We start from the raw sequence: 20,104 nt of genomic DNA on the forward strand, positions 1-20,104 counted from the left end.
ATTTAAGATGTCCACCCATGAGGGTATTTATGTAAATTCAAGCATGGGGATGGGTTTATTCTAGTACTAATCCTCGAGAGAGTTGTTGGGGTCCACTACGTGGATCTCAACTGAAGACCACGCCAAGCCCTCTATTCTATTGCTCCTCGTGAGATACGGATTCAAATACCAGTACGGATTAATTACATCATGATTTATACGTATCACATATATTACGAATAAATTACCCCCTCAAAAAATAAAATAAAAGATAGTTATCCTTCCTTAGTTAGTTATCCTTATTATAACATGATAAACCTCTTCACATATGTCCCTAATTTAATTCAATTTAATATAATATTATCATCTTTTTTATCTACATAATCTGGCAAATTAGAAAAATATATCAAATTAAATCTTCTCACTCTAAGTGCTAAAATCTTTAGACAGTTTAATATTTTATATCCAAAATAGGTATCTCTAGGTAATAAATTTAAGAGTATGTTAGTTAGTAAACAAGTTTGTGAAGAAGCTAGTTTGTTCAAATATTTATTGTTTAGAATATTCTTATAATATCTTAAATATGAATATAAAGATATTAATTCAAATATTATTTTCCAATCTATATTTGTATTTGCATTTATTATCGGAATACATATACCTAACCTTTAGGTGTCTAATCTTATAGTTCTAAAGAGTATATATACAGGGTGAAAACAGGTCGGATTAACTCCAATCCTACTCAATTCGGATATGGATAGAGTTTTTGAAAAAAATTTGGATACTGATTCGAATACGGATTCGGATACGGGTCGGATATATTTTTCGGATTCGAATATGGATATCGGATATCAGTTTAACCACATATTTTTTTTGAATGATTTACAATTTTTAGTTTGCTTATTTAAATAGTAAATATTAATATTGTTACTAATAATACGTTATATATTATTTATAGAGATTAATTTCTCTAATTTTACATATTTGACCTACAAAAAATTTATTTGTTGTAAAACGCTTAATATTTTTATATTAATTATATCTAAATAAAATATATAATTTTTTTAAATTCGATCAATATCCTCTATCCAAAAATTATCCATATCCGTTTAGTTAGGATATAGTTATAGGTTGAGCACTAAAAATATGGATCCGGATATGGGTTGAACACTATCCGAGTAGTCAAATCTAATCGCCATATGTCTGTTGACCAAGTTAATTAAGGTGGCAAATAATTTAGTTTCATTCGTCCATTCAAGTCTTGCATTTTAATAAAAAGCAAGCTCTAAGACATTAAAATAATAATAATTCAAGAATAAGCTCTTCCATAATTAAATAAAGGATTAGTCAAATAGAAGTAGTGAGAAGGGACCATTTGCTGGCCATTAGTATGAGCATTAATTAGGCAGCAGATTTTAGTTAGGTTTGTTAGACTAACTACCAAGCTCTCTACAAAGTCAATTCAAATTATAGTCTGTCTGCATGCAAAGCATCAGATATGTGCAAAGAATTGTCAATCAGGGTACTACAAGGATATTCTAGGTCTAGATTCATAAATGCTTATTCTTTCCATTGTAGCACATCATAATCAAAGGCATAAAAATATTTCCTCCTCCAACTGATGGATTTCAATTACAATTTAGCATGATAGATCGATAAATAGGGCTAGCGTCTTATAATGAATATAAGCTTACATGCGGGATATCAATCATCGGTCGATGAAACAAAGGCGCAAATGAGGACTTTGGTTTATTGAAGCTTTTGGAATTCTGTGAGAAGCTGTGTTGGGTGTCAAGGGTTTCACATTTTGGAATTTCCATGGCTGTTCTTGAGCAGCCTTCTGAGTACTTTTCCAGCGGGCGATCTTGGAATCGATTTCACAAACATCACCTTCCTCACTTTCTTGTATGGAGCCACCTGACATACACATTCAACAAGTACATCAGACAAGATTATAATCAATAAATATAACTAATAAAGGAATGTGAATTTTAATCATGGTTTGATCAATCGAAACATTCAACAGGGTCCGAGTTAGTAAATAGGGAACACATTGTCACAATCAAATGGCCAGAAGGCTCTCAGTTTAATAACAAGTGGTTCTTAAGGCCTAGCAATAATGCTGTGTCATGAACCAACCCAGATATGTGATTGTCTTCATTGTATAGCCAATACTCTGAACATTCAAAAGGTGATACATCATCACAATGCTTGCCAATGTGCCCTAAAAAGTCCTTCATGTTATAATTCACCTTACTTTTCTAGAACATTTTGCATAAAAGTTGAAGGAATAAGCTAACCTTCTTAGCTACATAATCAATGACTTCTGCAGAAGAAATTGCACTTCCAGGCTTTCCAACCACAAAAGCAACCGGTATCTCACCAGCTTCTTCATCTTCAGCACTATAAACATAGCAGCATAAGATGAGAAAGAAAAAAAAGAAAAGGAGATACAAGCTAACAAACTCATATAAAGAGCAGAATCTCCATTTCATGAGTTTCTGAACCTTATCACCGACACATCAAGAATATCAGGATGCGAAATCAACACAGCTTCTAAGTCTGCTGGTGCTATCTGCATCAAAGGTCTTGTTATAAAATACAATACAATAGTCCACATGAATGATAACAAGAACATAAACAGAGATCTAATACAGGCCTACTTTTGACCAAATAAGCCAGCAATAACTGCAATTCCTAAAATTAGCTTGAACAGAGCAACTTTACTAAAGGAATTCGAAGGATCATACTCAGGGGCCAGGAGATTCAAAATAGAGATTATCGGTTGTCTTGCAACAAAAGAAAAGTTTATTGGCTAAGTTAGAATAGCAGGTGAGAGAGAGCTTAAACAAGCCAAAAACTAAGAAAGAGTTTCATCCTGACGATAAGGAAAGCATTCAAGTAGTTTCTTCCTGACGATAAGGAAAGCATTCAAGTTCATGGCGCTCCCGATAATGCAGTGATGGGCAGAACAAGATTTAAGTCTTACCACATTGCTCAGGAGGTAGTTTCAACTTTCAAGTTTAGGCCTCAAAATCTTGGAAGAATACTTTTGAGTATAAGATCGATGAGTGGTGAGCACTGAGCAAGAGAGTGTTGATGAGAAAAGGAATATGTTACATTTTTTCAAGCTTAAGCTTTTAGAATTATCATATCTGTTCATTCACTCAGTGAGGATCAAACATATAAATAAGCATGTTCTAGCTGCTTAGTTCACCCCTTTCCAAAGAAAAATGTAAGCTGAAGGCAAGCTCGGGCTTTGAAGTTCTCCTACAGGACAAGTTGCAATTATTTAATTCACCAGTGGATTTACTTTAACCAGATGAAACAGGACAAATATAACTGATTTTCTCTCCAAATGTAGAGAAGAGGTATGCCTTGGTTCCTAACCTTTAGTAGGAAGCTATCTTTGTTGACAGATTTAAGTGGATCATACTTTACTGTAACAGACTAATAGTAAGCCAACAAATTTGCTCAATCTTACACATCCAAAACGATAAAAAAATATTTATTAATTATTTTCATAAATTTAGTCTCTATAATAATCACTAAGCTCCCGTTCACTTTAGGAATAACTTTTTTATTCCAGAAATATAACTCTTTTTTTCAAAATAACAATTAAACATTACAATATCATCATTCTAAAATATATACACTATTTATCAAAATTATATCTCATACCACACATTAACTCAATTACTACTAATTTACTCTTGATATCTATCCCATCAACTTATTTTATATCAAATTAAAAGGTATTCATGGTAATTTCATAAAAAATAAAACACATTCTTTTTTTATTTTCTTCTTTCACTTTATGTCACATCAAAGATAATTATTATACCCTTATTCTAAAATACAAGTGAATACGAGAATAATTATTCTTAGAATAAAAACCTTATTTTGGTAATAACAAAAATGAATACCTATTATAAAATTGACTTTATTCCTAAAGTAAACGGGGCCTAAGATTCTACGTACATTCTTATATCGTATATCTCTATGATAGTATTTAGATTCCAACAATGCTGATTGTTCTTTGAATAAGTAATGAGAAAAGAACCATACCTGAAATCCCTTGTACTTAATTGTATCTTTCAAGCGGTCCAATATATACAAGTAACCATCTTGATCAAAATATGCAATATCGCCTGTCCTTAGCCAGTCACCATTAACAAAAGTCGATAATGTTGCATCCTCATTATTTAGGTATCCTATAAGATTCAATTCTGTTATACTTCAGTATTGAACGAATTAGAATAGTGAAGGAAGATCTTTATACTAGTACTAGTTATCCAAAAGCAAAACAACTTATTTGCCAAGCATAAGATAATTCTGTCTATTTATTCTAATAAGTCATAAGCCTAACCATTTCAAATAATCCTGCATGTTGCTTAGAAAGCAGAGTCATCAGAAAAAAGCCATCCACTAAATATAAGGTTGCCAAATACTTATTTGGTCACTACTACTGTATGTTATTAGCTTGACCCCATGGATTTATCTTTTCAATAACACCATGATATGACAATACTTGGGAATTTTACGAGCTAAATGTACTATGCCCATGATTTTAAAATGAGCAGGCCTTCTTCAGGAAAGGAACATGATACACAGGAATGGGACAAATAAGTATTTCTTGACAACTTTTCTGTTTTCTTTTTAGGAATCAAATTACATTCTCATGTAGTCATATATATGTTCGATTCATATTTCCGTCACTGTCTAGTGTGATTGTTCTCATGTCATATGCCACTTCCATTTTCTTAAAGGAATTAAGACTGGCATGATATGCAAATAGTTTGATAAGAATTAAAGACAGCCAAATACCTTGCTATCTTAACTCAGTAGAAGCATAAGTTAGAAGTAACGAACTCAAAATTCTACCTTTCATGATGGCTGGTCCATGTAGCCATAGCTCCCCACTACTGCCTGGAGGCAGACATGAACCAGTTTTCGAATCAACCACTTTAGCTTGCATGTTTGGAGCTAATAATCCTACTGAAGTAAAGTTTTTACAATTTGATGTGTTAAAACCACGAGCTCCTACAGCAGTAGTCTCTGTCATGCCATAACCCTGTGTAAAGAACAATCATAGAGATACATCATCATATACAGGGAAACATATACATTGGTGTTGTACTCAAACGAGGTCATGATAATTAAACTGGAATCCCAGATTAATAAAAACAATCAATAAGTGCTTTTGTGAAGGCATAATCACAATACTCATACTTTGAAGTAGAAGTTATGAAATTTGGAAACACCCTCAGTAGTGTAAATAGTTTAATCTAAAAAGCTAAATCCTACACATATAATGCAATACTATTTGCCGCATAGAAATATGTTTAATTTCCTCTACAGGATATAGAATCAAGCTGAGATATAGCATACAGACGTCACAATAAGTAAATCCTTATCGTCAAACCTCACTGTACAAAAATTAATATAACAGTAGATGATATAGAAGAATGATGGTTAGCAAAGTTGCAATCAAGGATGATTAAATTTCCTTTGTTAACCTGTATAAAGTCAATGTGAGGGAAAGCGCGCAAGAAATCCTCTAATAGTTTTTCATTCAGAGGAGCCGCCCCGCTCGAAACCTGAACCAAAGATCTCGCACCACACGCCATGGCAGATTTGGCTCTCAAAAGTGCTGTAATTATCGGCGGCACGACGGGGAAATGCGTAACTTTATACTTATCAATCGCTCGAACTGCCTCATCCACATCAAACCTCCTCATCACCACCACCATTGATCCCAAAGACAGAAGCCCCATTGTAAACAGCGAGAGCCCATAAACATGGAACATCGGCAAAGCCGCGAGATAGACATTCTTCCAACTCTCTGTCTGATACTGCGAGGCCTCAAATTTTACAAAAAGCTCCACCATAGCAATCAAATTCCCATGTGTGATCACGACGCCCTTGCTGGGCCCGGAAGTGCCCGAAGAATAGAGAACGGCAGCCGTGTCGGTTTGCCGAATCACCGGCCTAGGCGCATGCCTCGGATTGCTAGAAATAATTTTATGGAAAATTGCAAATTTTTCAATGTCAAAATCCAAGATTTCAGGAACCGCGACGCTACGAACACCCAATCGCTCGACTTTTACAACATTGTCGAGAGAAGTAAAAGCTAAATCTATCTTGCAAACGCCCATATGTTTCTTGATCTCATCCGGACTGCTCAGAGGGTTCATGGTAGTGACGATTGCCCCAGCCGATAGAACACCCAGTAACATCACAGGGAAGAGGATACTATTCGGTAACAGAATCGAAACGACATGGTTGCCAGAAATCCCCATACGGTGAAGCCCAGAGGACACGGATTCCACCGTATCGCGAAGCATAGCGTATGAAATCGAAGACCCAGTCCGGGAATCGACCAAAGCCGTCATTCCCCGGTGTTCCTGAGAGAAGAGAAAGGACACCAAATCCTGAAATGGGTCTTGGGGCAAATCTCTTGGAGCGTGCTTACTGCTATAGATGCCCGTCTCAGGGCAAAAAAACCTCGTGCTTCGCATCTCATTTACACGATTGGACAAATCTCCTTCCATTAACGGAGCCTCGAAGAAGTTGTAAGAGAGGTAAAGGAGGAGGAGGAGGAGGAGGAGGAGGAGGAGGAGGATGAGGATGAGGATGAGAATAGAGCGCAAGAGTAGCGCAAGAGGAGCGAGGAAGGCATGCAAGTTTGAGACTTGAGAGCAAAGATAGCCGTTTAATTTTGAGTACTAACAAAGGTAGGCCGCCACGCGTTGCCTATTGAGCAGTGGATCCTCTTGGAACCCACAATTTAATAGTTTTATGCCATGTTTGGGTTAAATAAGTTGACTACTTTCCCTCGCAGCCACGAGTGCTATCGAACCGAAAGTGTGGGTTTGAAATTAGTTTCAAGCCTAAGCAAAGCACTTGAAATTGAAAAGATTCGATTTCAACATATTTCGAGTTCGAGACCCTGAATCATATAATCTTAGATAATATATGTACATTATATAACATCGAATCAAACATATAACTAAATTCAATCTTATCTAAATATAGATTGAAATATTATCTAATCTAATCGAGTTGGATTGTGAGTTTTACTGTTGTTTTTATTATTTTGTTCTTTATCTGGTACGTAGAGCATCTGGCGTCCTGGCGAGTTAGAGGATATATTTTAAGATAACAGGTACTTTCGATGTCCTTTTAAAAATTATTATTTTAATTTAATGACTATAATAGTTAATTTTTATATTCGGTATTAATTGTTCGGTATCGATTATCAAACTACATTAGATAAATAAAGAATATCTTATTAAAATATATATTTAATTACGTATCCCTAACTTTTCTATCACATGATTTTTTTCTGTTAAAATTTCTCTTTTAAATATAATTATACCTTAATTATAAGTTATATTATTTATTATTAAATAATTTAAATTTGATTCTTTAGAGATAAAATTTAATTTAAATAAAATTCTCTATCTCTGTCTCTATCTGTTAAAATTTAATTTAAATCAATCTTAAACTAATAAGAGATATATGTAAATAATAAAAAATAATCAAAGAGATAAAAATGTAATTAAAATTTTATTAAGTTAATTATAAAAGACATCGATATCCTTATTTTAATATATATATATATGCATTACTCTCGGTTAAGGATATATATATATGTCTTTGATAAAATATTAAGATAATATAATTGTCAAAAAATAATATGCAAAGTTATATATATTAAAAAATAATAATTATCTAATAAACTGGTAAATCTTAACTGTTAAATCTTTATCAAATCGATTAATAAATAATTAACTCTACGGTATGGAAGAAGCCCTCAAGAGGAGAAGTATCTGAATACAAGGGATTTGGGGACCCTTTTCAAGCATTCTATGCAGGGAGGTGTCAGAATCCCTTAACGATCTCATGTTGGATACCTTTTCTTCTATCTTTGCAGAGTCGTTTCGCTTTCCCCTTCAATTTTTTGGTCTATTGGACCACCGGAGGCAAGCGTCCATCGGAGGTTTTCCCCTTCTCTTCTCTCCAACTGAATAGTTCCATTGGAGGTTTTCCCCTTCTCTTCTCTCCAACTGAATAGTGTAGGTCCACTTATAACCTTGAAAACTCCTACCTTTTGACAGAGAGGTTGGACAAAGGATAAGTCCTACCTTAATAGAAAACTAAGAACACCTGAGATAATGTGCTTAACAATCAGTGCAGAATGTTGAGAAGAAAAGGTGTGAAGTAACAGGTGCAAATATGTTTGATGTTATTAATAAATATCCCCAAAAGAAAAGATTCGTTTGCACTAAAAACCAAAATGGAAAATAACTCAAAACTGTTAATTCTCTACGGATTTCATATGGAACGACAGGAATTCGGTGAAGATTCCTTAAAAATGGAAAATATTTTAGACTTTTCGAGCAAACGACCCAAAAGAAAACATGAGCATCAACCATTACTTCCTGAAAATAAATTTGTTATGCCGGGGAAATTCCACAACTAGATAATGTGACACGGATGAAAGACCCACGAGAGAAGGATGAGAGACTATCAATAATATATGGCTGACGATGCAAACAGGGTGGGTTCATTACAACCATTGATGTTTGGGCATCTCATCCAACCCTATTCATGGTGAGAAAGAGAAGAAGAATCCAACCTCAGTCTAAGGATAACCACAGACTTATTTGTAATTTAAGAAGAAAACCACATAGCCAATGCAGTAGGTCATGAATGTGGGCTGAAATGGAAAGGATGCCTTAGTTTTTCTTTGGTTGCCAAGTCTGGTATCTGGTCCAATCTCTCTGGCCGGGGTTGAGGGCATGGCCTTTTGAATGGTAGATGTACTCATCACCCTCTCCAGAGAAGTTCTCCTTGTGCTCCACTCCATACCTTTTAGGTTTCAACATCAAGAGCTGCCAATTAAGAGAACTGTATTAGATAATCACTATCAGAATTATCATCTATCACTGCAAACTACTCAGTTTTGTTTCCTATAATAGAAGACCATATCAATTGGTAAACCATTTAAGTGGAAATAGTAGACGATATATTATCTTTGAGTAGCATGACAAAAATGTTACTTATCTGCAGCCCTTTCTATATTAGGTTTTACAAAGTTGTGCCCTCTCTAATAATTTTGCTGCAAGAAACTAATTTTGATTCAAATTGAACAATGCTTCAGACTTGAGAGAAGCTAACACTTTTTATGAGATATATTCATTTAGAAACAGTCAATCTGCAAGATTTAGGAGCTTACTTCATCTCCTGTATGGTCAGTGATATGATGCAGCCATCCGTGCCACTCAGCTGGAATTTGAGATGCATTATAACGGCCTTTCTCTGCATACTCCACCCACCTGTGTCTACCTGCACATTTATCAGACGTCTTCTCATATCATTTTCTAACTAATAAAAACTTAATATTTCAGAAATCGATAAAAGGTTTAAGAAAAAAAAAAGTTCTTAATTATGGTCTGACAAGACAACAATGAAAGGGTGAAGGTTCAACTTTTATCGTGTATAATGCAACAAAATTTGTACAAACCATATTGAGTGTCATGCATCCTCTCATAATATTTGTTTCCAAATTTGTCAACTCCAACAACGGTTGCACCAATATTATGAATCTTTGTTTGCCTGCAAAGACGTACAAATTACAGCGATAAAGTCTGCAACTTTGATCAGGTAAAAGAAAAGGAGTAGCACCCATGAATATTTACGCTTCCAGTCATAAGGAGAAGAGATGAGAAGTTTAAGATTGGGGATAACTATAAGTCTTGAAATTGGGCAAGCCACAGGCTGGCGGGCCTCTTCAATAAAGGAGGTACGTATACTAGAAGGTTCATTCTAAAAATTATAGTCAGAAAAGGAAATGTTTTCCTGCTCAAAAGGTCTGCAAGACTGTGGCCTGCATGTCTGGCCCGATCTTTTTTGGGCCAAAACTCGACCTGGGCCCAAAGTATGCATGGGCAAGCCTGTGTCAGGGGTTCTACACCCAGTCGGGCCCGACTCCTGAGGACTGTGTTTTCCAGACCCAACATGGAAGCTCAAACCAAAAGTCTATGTCATCATCATCAACAATAAATGAACTCTGTGAGCAACTAACTTGGAGAAACTAGCAAAACCTTTGTCAGCTATATATATGTATCTTCTTTTAAGGAAGCACATAATTCAAACAAAATGATTCAGACTTTAAAGAAGAAATACACTTATAAGAGAACTTGGAACAAGAGTCCAATTAAAACTAGCACATCAAGATCATAATAGTTTCAAAAAAAAAAAAAAAGATGATCATAACTGTCTCAAAGATGCTCTACTAGAATAAAGAAGTATGCACAAGATACTTACATTAGATTCCCATCCAAAAGAGCTTTTCTGCAAGAAATTTCCTTGCATTAGAAAATATAGTAAAAAGTACTAAAGAATAATAGAAGAAGCAATTTTATTGTCAATGGGATTTATGTAGTAATAATGCATACATATCTATGAGGGTAATATAAGTTCCTAATAAATGACTGCAATACATACAACTGAGCTTTAGTTCTATCAACAATTTGGCACTAATAGAGATTGAGAGAATGTTACGGACCAATTAGAGTCGATCCGCGACAAGGGAATCTAGGGTTTGATTAGAGTGAATGATGATTGATGGAGATGGCGAAAGGTGGTGGATCTCGATTGTAGGAGGGAAGATAGCGGTGGTATGGTGGAGGAAGAAGATGAAGTACGGTGGAGAGAGAGAATAGACGAGTGGTGATAGTAGAGAAGAGAGATTAATGTACTACTTCTAGATTATCTTGCTCTTACTTCTAAAATAAATTTAAAACTAGAATAATTTCTCAATGCCTAGATGATTAAATAAAGGAACTCAAACCCTCATATATACAAATATCGGGATATAATAAGTCCTACTAGGAATAGCTCTAAAGACTTACCACTTGACCTAAAATTTGTCTTAAACGCCTATATGGTTTAATTAGACTTAAAGGCTTACATGACTTAATTAAATTTACCTTAAAGGTTTATGTGACTTAATTAGACTTGTCTTAGAAATTTATATGACTTAACTCTACTTATCTTAAAAATTTACATGACTTAACTCTACTTATCTTAAAAATTTACATGACTTAACTCTACTTATCTTAAAAATTTATATGACTTAACTAGATTTGTCTTAAAGGCATACATAAAAAATAAATATAAATCAATTAACAAATAAATAAACTCGATGCATCAAACCCAATATCCCCATGATGTGATCCGATCTTACTTAATTCCCATCAAAGAAGCTAATGGAACAGGCAAGAAGTTAATAATTTTTTGTCAAGGGTTGTAGGGTTCTAGCACCTACCTCATTATAAATTTGTTAATTGTGTGATAGCTAAGCAAATGATGGATCAAAATTCAATTGTTAATGTTACTAAACCAAACAGTACAATTGATATTGACAAAAAATGACCAATATATGTCACATTGTATTTGTGAAAAACTGAATACCATGGCATGTCAGCCTATATTTTTTCACTTTGTATATCTGAGTCGCATAAAGAATAATTGTAAAGTTTTAAGCAATGGGAATCATATTCACTTCCCGTAGTCTTGCATAGCCATTTGAAGTGACCAATCTGAACTAATAGAGAAAGAGAAAATGGAAAAGCATTTTTACCTAGTAGGATAATCTTGAAGGACCATTTGCTAAATCTTTTAGAGATGAAGTTTCTCAAGACTTTTTTACTTCATTATGAAGTACAAAAAGCTATTTCTATCACAGTTATCCAGAAGTTGACCTAGGTAGAGACTAGGTCACTGAATTATTGGTTCAACCATTGGGTCATCTAGTTAGATTGCTGCTTTATTCAAAATTCTTTTAAATAATTAAATAATAGTTCTAAATAATTCTAAAAATATCTATAAAAGCAATATAATTGTATTCTTCCATTATTTAGTTTTTAACTAATATTTAGGTTTATGTACATCAGATTAATACACTTCTAATTTTGAAAGATATAAATATTTTAATTTTAGGACAAAATTATCCTTAGGTATATAATAGAATAATTGAATATTAAGGACAACTAGGTAATTTTGAAAAAAAAAATTAGCAACTTAATCAATGAGAAGAAACTCGTCCGAGTGGCATGGTTCCCTAATTGAACTACCGGATTAATCTATTTTTACTAGGTCAATTGCATTTTTGATCCGATAACAAAATTGAACCGGTTTGATGGTATTCATAGGTTCACTGTCCAACCACCTAATTTGGTCCAGTTCCGGTAACTATGATCTCTATTATATTGCACGAAAATACCTAGGTGGCATTGCTAGATTTCATGGCTATCTAGAAGTATCATGTATACTACGACTTCCTCAAAATAATGATCATTCACATTGTCCAAGACATTCACTATTAAACAAAGAATATATTTACAAACAATGTAAAATATTAACTTGACAACATGCAAGAAATCCCTTAAGAATGAATGCTAAGTTCAAAATGCAAAGAACTCCGGCAACAAAGAGGTCAACAATAATCACCCACAACTCCCTGTTAATCAAAATCTTACAACAAAGAAAGTTGAGTATCCCTGATTTCAAAATTCCCCCATTCATCGCCAGGCAGGACGGACAAGCCAAAATGAATAGGGCATCCCAAGGAAAATAAAAGATGTCATATAATCTTAGCTACTGCATGGTCCATTCATTCTATGGCATGCCCCCTTTTTCATTTCGATCATAAAAGATTCGAAGTTTTATTGTCTTCAATAATGGGTGGGAAGCTATTCCAACGGATAAGCCTTTGATCACATCGCCCCCACAATTCAGGTTTACAAAATGGACAGATGCAATCAATCGAAAAAAAAAAAACTATATCGCAGATTTGGGAGAATAAATTAGGATACAAGCAAGCAACTTTAACAAAACAAAAGCTTCTTCCCATTCCCATACCTCCTCAAATCTCAACTTCTGACCAGCCCAAATGAATCCATCTTGGCATACGTCGATTAAAAAAAATCTACTAAGATAAACTTTCATTATCGCATCTCAATACAAACCTAAATGAATCCATGACACAGCATAACCAGATTCCAACTTGATGGAGATGCAAAAAAAAACTAGCAATCACGGTCTAAAAGATTGGATCTTTCGATTAGGGAAAATGAAATCAAACGGTACTCAAACGATTATTCCCAAAATTTGTTCTTGTTTTCTTGAAACTAACAACTCTATCTAGATCAGAGAAACAAACCATTAAGAACTCACAGGTAGCCCTCAGTGCGGAGCTCCTTGATGAAATTTCCTAATCCCTTCTCTTTGATCGACTTGAGCACACCTCTTACCACCGACGCCATCGCCTCGATCTCCTCCGCTGCTATCTTCCGCGGCCCCTTTCCTGCGTCTCTCTCCCCGATCTATTATTGTTTCCCTTCTTCCTTAAAGGTTGGTGATGGAACCCGCTATTTCTCCGACCCGATCCGAATCCGAACCAACTTATTTACTTCTAAACTCACTAAAAAGTGACCGAAGACCCAAAAAATTATCACCCTCCGGATCCGATCCGGATACCGCCCGTTTGCGCTCATCGATGGCCGCTCTCTTCCCCCCTTCCTCTCTCTAACCACACCACCAGTCTACCATAACCCTAGCACGCTCTCCATTATAACATAATCAGTGATTTAGCCACTGCTTCCACCTCTTCCTCTCCTGATTCGACTCTTCACAGCTTTACTTCATATGTTTCCAGGTGAATTGGATGCATTGCCCTATCTTGGTCAGTAGTTGCTTATTATTATTATTAATATTAGTTGCAGTGTTAGTATTATTATGGCATTGGTTCTTTAGATCAGAGATACCTATTTGAATCGAAAAAAAAAAAGATCTAGTCTTTGTTCCTTTGCTTGGTAGAATTACATACTTTAGGTGGATGTCTTTATCGGGATAAAGTTCGTGTCTTGAATAATATCGATTCTTTATTGTTTGATGGCTTTTTCATCGTATGAAGTTGCAAAAGATGATTGTGTTTAAGGTATGATGATGCCATTTCCCGACCTGGCTATGATGTTTAGAGAACCTGTATGGAAAAACATAATAGATAGAACCATCATAATGGTATAAGGAAATCCGAGTGCAACCAATATAACAAGTATGCCTGGAACTAGTTAGGAATGCAGAGATCTTTTAAGATAAATATAAGCTCGTAAACTTAGACTACTACCTATCATATTAATGTCGGAATGCAACACGGGAGAATAAAGGAAGCCAATAAGTGAAACAATGTGATGGCACTGGGTAGATTTTTTTGTTACAAAAGTAGATGCAATGAAGTGTGATTATAGTAGGATATGTTAGCATATTTAGAAGTGATATCTAGATTTATTCTGTCTAAGGCAGCATTAATGAGGTTCTTGAGGTTTATGAATGGACCAGGCAGGTCTGCAATCTAGTCAGCTGCCATAAGGAATTAAGGATGACCACATGTTGTACCAAGGCCGCTTAGTGCATCTAAATGTATTTGGATGTATGAACTGTTTATGAGATGATGAAAGAGGTGAAAGAAGAATAATTGATCAAAAGTTGTGCACACGTTTATAGGTCAAGAGGTAAATAGCAAGATGATAAAAATGAAGGTGGACAAGTGAGAAAAGGAAGAAGAGGGAGATGAAAATTTGATCTCAAATGCCCACCATGTGAAGCATTTTGTAGGACACAGGAAACTAGGAATGCTGGAATTTATTTCTACTCATTTGTTCCTTATGAAGTATAATCTTAGCCTCTTAGCTAGCACTACAAATCATCAAGTGGAGTCCAGGTCTACTTGATCTGGAGCTGATAGAATCAATAACTGTTCTATGATTTAGTGACAGATTCGATCTAATCACTTGGTTGGTTTTTATTGTGTTGGGCCCTCCCTTTGGGTTGGTTCAAGCCTTCAAGAGTTCAAGGTCAGTCTAAATTAAAAGGTTTGGTCTTGATATTCTGAGGTAACTTTGATCTTGGCCAATATTTTGAAAATTGCAATGTTTATCAAGCAAGAAAATAAGCTCGTTGGGTAATTATTTCAACGGAGGGAGGAACTAGATTGAATGCATTATCATGACATATAATTAATAATGACAAAATAATTTTGCACCATCCTTTATTAGTAGTCATATTTTTTTCCTGCATTACCTGAACATTGTCAACAGATTGTCTCATTTTAGTACTGATTTCTGTTTCCTCATGTGTTGCCTCTTTTGGAATTATGGATTTTAGTATCTTACATGATTGAACAAATTTCTTTTGTGATATGGACCAGTATCCATGACATGTTGTTAACTATACACATTATCTTCCCTCTGCGACATGCATGCGTAAATTTTTTTTTTAAGACTTGCTTCCCAAGTTTCATTTCTGTTATATCATTAACTCACCTTCTGGTAATATGACACTTTCAAGTATTTGGAAAAGAATGACAACTGTTTTTAGTTTGGAGTACCAATTCTTCAACCATTGTTGAATGCACTAGCCAAATTGTTTTAGAACCTTGCAAAACTAGTCGCTGAAATTGATAACTAGAGCAGAACATTAATAAATTGTTTTGATTGTAGCAAAGAGTCAGATTCGCAGATTTTTTTTTTTTATCTTCTGTCTTCTGCTGGCTTATCTGCTTTGCTGGAGATTTCACTTCGGCAAATATGGAAATGGAAGATGCCCTTTTGTAGTTTTGTTGTCAGACTACTTCAATCCTTCTTACCTTTCCTTCCACCAGTTGCTATTTTTCTAGTAAATACTATCAATTTCATTTAAAAAATGGTTAACCCCCCCAGCATTCATAGCATAATCTTGCATTATCCTTTTGCTCAACAGTTCTTTGGTGCTATACTTTTTTTTTGGCATGCGCTTTTTCGCCGGATACCTCAATCAGATCCACATACTGTACATTTTTCTTGTTATTCTATTATTTGGTCTGTTAGCCTATTGGATTACGGTAAGCTCATACATGTGTATGTTTTATGCACATATGCATTACTCTGTTTGATTTGGTTCACTCAGATCTTTGGTCTTTTGGGAATACATGGCCCTGCTATTAAGCCGCTAATCTTCCTGAATATCAAGCATCCTTGTCTACATGATTATCACACCCTTACACCTTGATTTGCATGACTGATTGTATGCTCCAACAGTTCGGTTGTAGCTATGAGGTAATTGTGGAGACATGCAATTCCACCTGAACATGCAATGAACAAATGCCTCGAGGAGAATATCTCCTTTATGACTTGTATATATTCTAGAGGACATCAAATTATAGTCTGGCAATGTTGTTATGGACCTGGGGAGCCTGAAACTTGGAATGGCAGGCCTTAGACTAGCCAAAATTTTGGGCTGACACAAATCTGGATATGTATTTGGTACCAGCCAGGCTCTGCTTTTGATGCCCAAGTTACATCATTTTCCTGATGCTCTAAGATCAAATCTGATTCGCTTTAAACATGAAGTATGAGTCCCTGGACATTGGTAAGGCATGAATATTTTAATTTGTACATCATTCTTTATAATAAGTTAAATAAAAATCAATTATTTAATCCTTATAGACCAATAGTAGAATATTTCCTTCTTCTCTGTATGTGCTTCCAGTAACAGATACATGCTATTTCTTTATTTTCATTAGATGAAACTTCTACTGCTATAGGTTGCCTTTGTTGTGGTCTTATAGAGTTGTAGTATTTCTTATGTTACATCACTTTGTACGCCAGTAATGCTTGCTTACTTTGGCTAAGTGGTCATGCGTTTGAGCCTAGAAACAACCACTTCAGTAATGGGGGTAAGGTTGTCTACATCATGCCCTCCCTGAGCCGCACGTTGGTGGAAGCCTTGTGCATTGGGATGCCTTATGTCCAAATTTTGGGTTCATTGATAAGTAATGACGATGATAGGTTGGTAACTTACCATTTCCTTGTTTCCCTTCTCTTTTTCATTGAAGGTGCCTTGCCTTAATATCTTAATAATAGTTCCATTTATCTCCATCTTATTTTAGGCATTTCAGTCTGCTGTCATTATTGTTGGCATTAATCGTACATCGTTCTACAGTGGACCCAAGAAACAGAGTGACGATTTAGTCAAAAAGCTCATTGATCAAATTCTTCCGTGGGCCGGCATTCAGCCTTCAAACTCCACAATAGTTATCTACTTGATTGCTTTATGGAACTTGTTGCTTTAGGCACAATGTCAGCTACTCCTGATCAGCCTGTCCAGGGAAACTCAGTTTGTAGCTTTCAAAAAAGTAGTGTTTGAAACTTTGAATGATTAAAGCCACATCTCTAATCAGGTCACAAGCATCATATCATCTCCTCCAATATTAGTTTCTGCATCAAGTTGAGCTATCACTCTCGGTAAAGCTTAGCTTGTTGTGTCTTTTTGTTTATTGTTGTCGTCTCACTTGATCTTTTTCACTGCTTGACTCTATGCTTGTTCAATGACCAGGATATAACGGGGGTAAATGAAGTTTCATGACCTTTTACAAAATCTGTTCTTTCTGCCTCAAGAGGGTTTGCACCAGACTTTTGACTGGGAAAACTCCAACCCACTGTCATTTGAAACTTGCTGCAGCTTCTTTCTTTTGGACCTAATAAATGAAATTTAGGTGGTGATATTAGGCATTCATGCATTTGAAAACAGCTTTGATGGGAAAAGGACAGGCACTAGTTAAGAACATTTCTGAAAGCAGTGAGTTAGGGGAGGAGGAAAGCTATCATGGATGGTGAGGTCAATGAGCACTTGGAATAGGGTATGCTGCTGTTGCTCTGTGGCTTTTTCTCAAAGGGAGTTTGTTAGTGCATGGTCATGTTTTCTCTCTCTCTCTCTCTGTGCACCTCTCACTTGCATGGCTTGCCTTAGCTTTTGGTTTCTAGTGGTGGGGGAGTCCACCATACTAGATTCTGAGCTGAGGAGAAAAGAGACGGAGATGTGCCAATTCCTTGCCCATCATCCCAAGCTTTTGTCCCTTGATCCATCTTATCATATCCGTCCAGTCAAGATCATGCGGCCCTGGTGCGTGGGCCTCCCCGTTTGTAGGCCGCAGCTGCAAAGAATGGTTGTCCGGCGAACCATGGCCCAGGTGACTGAGACTCCACACTGTTCTATGTGTTTTCTCAACTTTGAAGGAACTCTGATTTCATGAATCAAATGATTACCTCTAAGTTTTAATCAAAGCAGTCATCCTGTGTTCCAGTTAACAGACTTCAGTTTGTCAATCAGAACAACTACCTGGCTGTGGAAAAGGTAGATCGCTGGAATAAGCATCACGCCATTCAGTGCTAATGTCTTCATTTGAAGGATGTAATGCTTGGTAGCAGTGGGCATCATCAAAGTACAAATCATTGGAGAATAGCAATAACCTGCTTTTGTGTTCTACTGTAGCTACTAGTACAGCCAAGGAAGTCTCTCCTTGCTTTCGGCAAATGTAAAAGAGTCAAGCCTAGCTTAAGAAGAGCACTATCGATGGTTGTTGATAGTTAAATCTCTCATGGCCTTGTCCCATATGGGTGGACTTAGAATCTTATGGCATCCTTTCTCCTATAGAATAACACAATTAGTACGCAGTTCTTATCTTTCTTTCTTCTTCGTTTTTACATCATCTTCTTGCAAGATTCTATTTCTCTTTGCCATTGTCCCGTCTGTTAAATGTGATGGGCCTTGGCCCATCCTCTTTATGGCCTTAGTAAAAAGAAACTTAATTGGTATTATCTTGGGCTAATTGAATTACTTTTGCCTCTCAAACAAACAATTATTAACATATTCCTCAATACCACCACCCACCTCCCACCTCCCACCTCAGGCTCATCATAAGCTCCCAAACAAGTTGCACTAGACAAGCAAGCATCCAAGAACACGATTAGACGCAATCGTGATTAGCCACTAAGCTAATCCAACAACTTCTTCTTCTTCTTCTTCTTCTTCTTCTTCTTCTTCTTCAAAAAGAATATATCTATTAAATCTATTAACCCAAAAGCTTGCTCTCTCAAGTCTCAATAGGTTTATAGTACGTTATTACGTTCTCCAAGGAATCTCACCTCCTTCCCACATTTCCCGCAGCCGCGGGGATTGCGGACCAAAAGGCTCGGCGAGCTCCCAATTGGAAGCAAAGCCCTTCTTCCTCCCTATCGATCTATCTATCCCTCCCTCCCTTTTCAATCACGTGGGAGGATCACGTGCCACGCCTTCCGAGGCTTATCGCTATCTAATCTCTTAAACAGTACTATACTCTCTCTCTCTCTCTCCCTCTCCCTCTCTCTCTCCCTGGAGTGAAGGGAAGAAAGCTCGGATTCGTAAATGTCCTAAAAGAGGCAATTTTTTAGAGACTGCTACTCTTCTATAAAAGCTTTTTTATCGTCACCGATGTACTGACAGCTGATGTGATGAAATAAACCTTTATTTTACGAGATCATAGACTAAGAGTTTTTGTTTTCTAAAATTTTTATTTTTACTGTCATATCCGATGTCAGTGTATTAATAATTGATTCATAATGCTATTTATGTATGCCCTCGCTCTAATAGAAAATAGAAATTCGATGATGATTAGATACTCCTTTAATTTGACATATAGAAGTTATAATTTGAAAAAATTTACTTGTATATCTAACTTATATAGTCGAGTTTTTCTGATAATTTTGTCTTTTTGTAGATAAATAATTGAGTCCATCGTTCTTAGCAACAATCTTCCAAAATTAAAGTATGACTTTATGAGGTAATTCTAATTTCCCTCCCCTAGAGTGAGCCATAACCTAACCGACCCCTTTGAAATTTTAGCTAGCTCACCTAGAAAACAACCCTAAGCTCATTCCTCGATGTATCTCGAGGATTAACAAGAATCTCATTCATTCTCTCAACATGTATAACAATGCAACCAATTTAAATTATTTTAAAATTTATTAGGTATCTTTTTCGTCGCAATCGTGACATCACGAAGTTATCGTATACTTTCTCGAGTTAATAAAGGTGCATATCGAGGTGATTACCGTCGTGCGATTCCCTATTATTTATTTATTTATAATTAGATTGTTCTAACTGGATGTTAATGGAGCATGACTTCAGCCCCTTCTCGATCGGATTAATTAACTTAATCAGTGATGCCATCTTTTAACTCTGTACATCAAGATTAATT

General features: G+C 35.7%; 2 protein-coding genes and 1 long non-coding RNA gene across 7 annotated transcripts; 1 reads left to right on the top strand and 2 right to left on the bottom strand.

Annotated features, from left to right (window-relative positions):
• Positions 1 to 1,489: 1,489 nt before the first annotated feature.
• On the bottom strand, positions 1,490 to 6,693 carry LOC140764185 (4-coumarate--CoA ligase-like 6). The gene is made up of 6 exons (XM_073102607.1): positions 5,499 to 6,693; positions 4,864 to 5,053; positions 4,048 to 4,193; positions 2,487 to 2,554; positions 2,280 to 2,382; positions 1,490 to 1,896 (listed from the first exon to the last, which is right to left on the bottom strand). The coding sequence occupies exons 1-6, from the start codon at positions 6,531 to 6,533 to the stop codon at positions 1,780 to 1,782; spliced, it is 1,659 nt and encodes a 552-aa protein (XP_072958708.1). The 5' UTR covers positions 6,534 to 6,693; the 3' UTR covers positions 1,490 to 1,779.
• A 1,726-nt stretch (positions 6,694 to 8,419) lies between these two features.
• On the bottom strand, positions 8,420 to 13,375 carry LOC140764620 (probable NADH dehydrogenase [ubiquinone] 1 alpha subcomplex subunit 12). The gene is made up of 5 exons (XM_073103279.1): positions 13,228 to 13,375; positions 10,315 to 10,341; positions 9,512 to 9,603; positions 9,224 to 9,333; positions 8,420 to 8,879 (listed from the first exon to the last, which is right to left on the bottom strand). Exons 1-5 carry the CDS (start codon positions 13,314 to 13,316, stop codon positions 8,724 to 8,726), a joined length of 474 nt encoding a protein of 157 aa, XP_072959380.1. The 5' UTR covers positions 13,317 to 13,375; the 3' UTR covers positions 8,420 to 8,723.
• Positions 13,376 to 13,505: 130 nt separating this feature from the next.
• Positions 13,506 to 18,596, top strand: LOC140764622 (uncharacterized). 5 transcript variants are annotated; one of them, XR_012105071.1, is made up of 5 exons: positions 13,506 to 13,708; positions 15,997 to 16,458; positions 16,698 to 16,877; positions 16,979 to 17,333; positions 17,425 to 18,596. It is a non-coding gene; the product is annotated as an uncharacterized lncRNA (long non-coding RNA). The 5 variants fall into 5 exon arrangements; XR_012105070.1 differs by lacking the exon at positions 15,997 to 16,458 and having other exon boundaries at positions 13,508 to 13,708; positions 17,425 to 18,058; positions 18,173 to 18,596; XR_012105069.1 differs by lacking the exon at positions 15,997 to 16,458 and having other exon boundaries at positions 13,508 to 13,735.
• The last annotated feature ends 1,508 nt before the right edge of the window (positions 18,597 to 20,104 follow it).

Source organism: Typha angustifolia, chromosome 8, assembly GCF_048772165.1.
Source record: "Typha angustifolia cultivar Huaian chromosome 8, ASM4877216v1, whole genome shotgun sequence".
In the NCBI taxonomy this organism is placed as follows: domain Eukaryota; kingdom Viridiplantae; phylum Streptophyta; class Magnoliopsida; order Poales; family Typhaceae; genus Typha; species Typha angustifolia.

Bases quoted from the DNA above. Each gene is read 5' to 3' on its own strand.
- LOC140764620 (XM_073103279.1), bottom strand. From the start codon at position 13,316: ATGGCGTCGGTGGTAAGAGGTGTGCTCAAGTCGATCAAAGAGAAGGGA. The intron at 9,334-9,511 runs GTTTGTACAAAT...ATAAATGTGCAG, and splicing joins GATGCATGACACTCAATATG to GTAGACACAGGTGGGTGGAG. The intron at 8,880-9,223 runs GTAAGCTCCTAA...CTTAATTGGCAG, and splicing joins CTGACCATACAGGAGATGAA to CTCTTGATGTTGAAACCTAA.
- LOC140764185 (XM_073102607.1), bottom strand. From the start codon at position 6,533: ATGGAAGGAGATTTGTCCAATCGTGTAAATGAGATGCGAAGCACGAGG. The intron at 2,555-4,047 runs GTATGGTTCTTT...CCTTTGATGCAG, and splicing joins TTAAGTACAAGGGATTTCAG to ATAGCACCAGCAGACTTAGA. The intron at 2,383-2,486 runs GTTCAGAAACTC...CTATGTTTATAG, and splicing joins CTTGATGTGTCGGTGATAAG to TGCTGAAGATGAAGAAGCTG.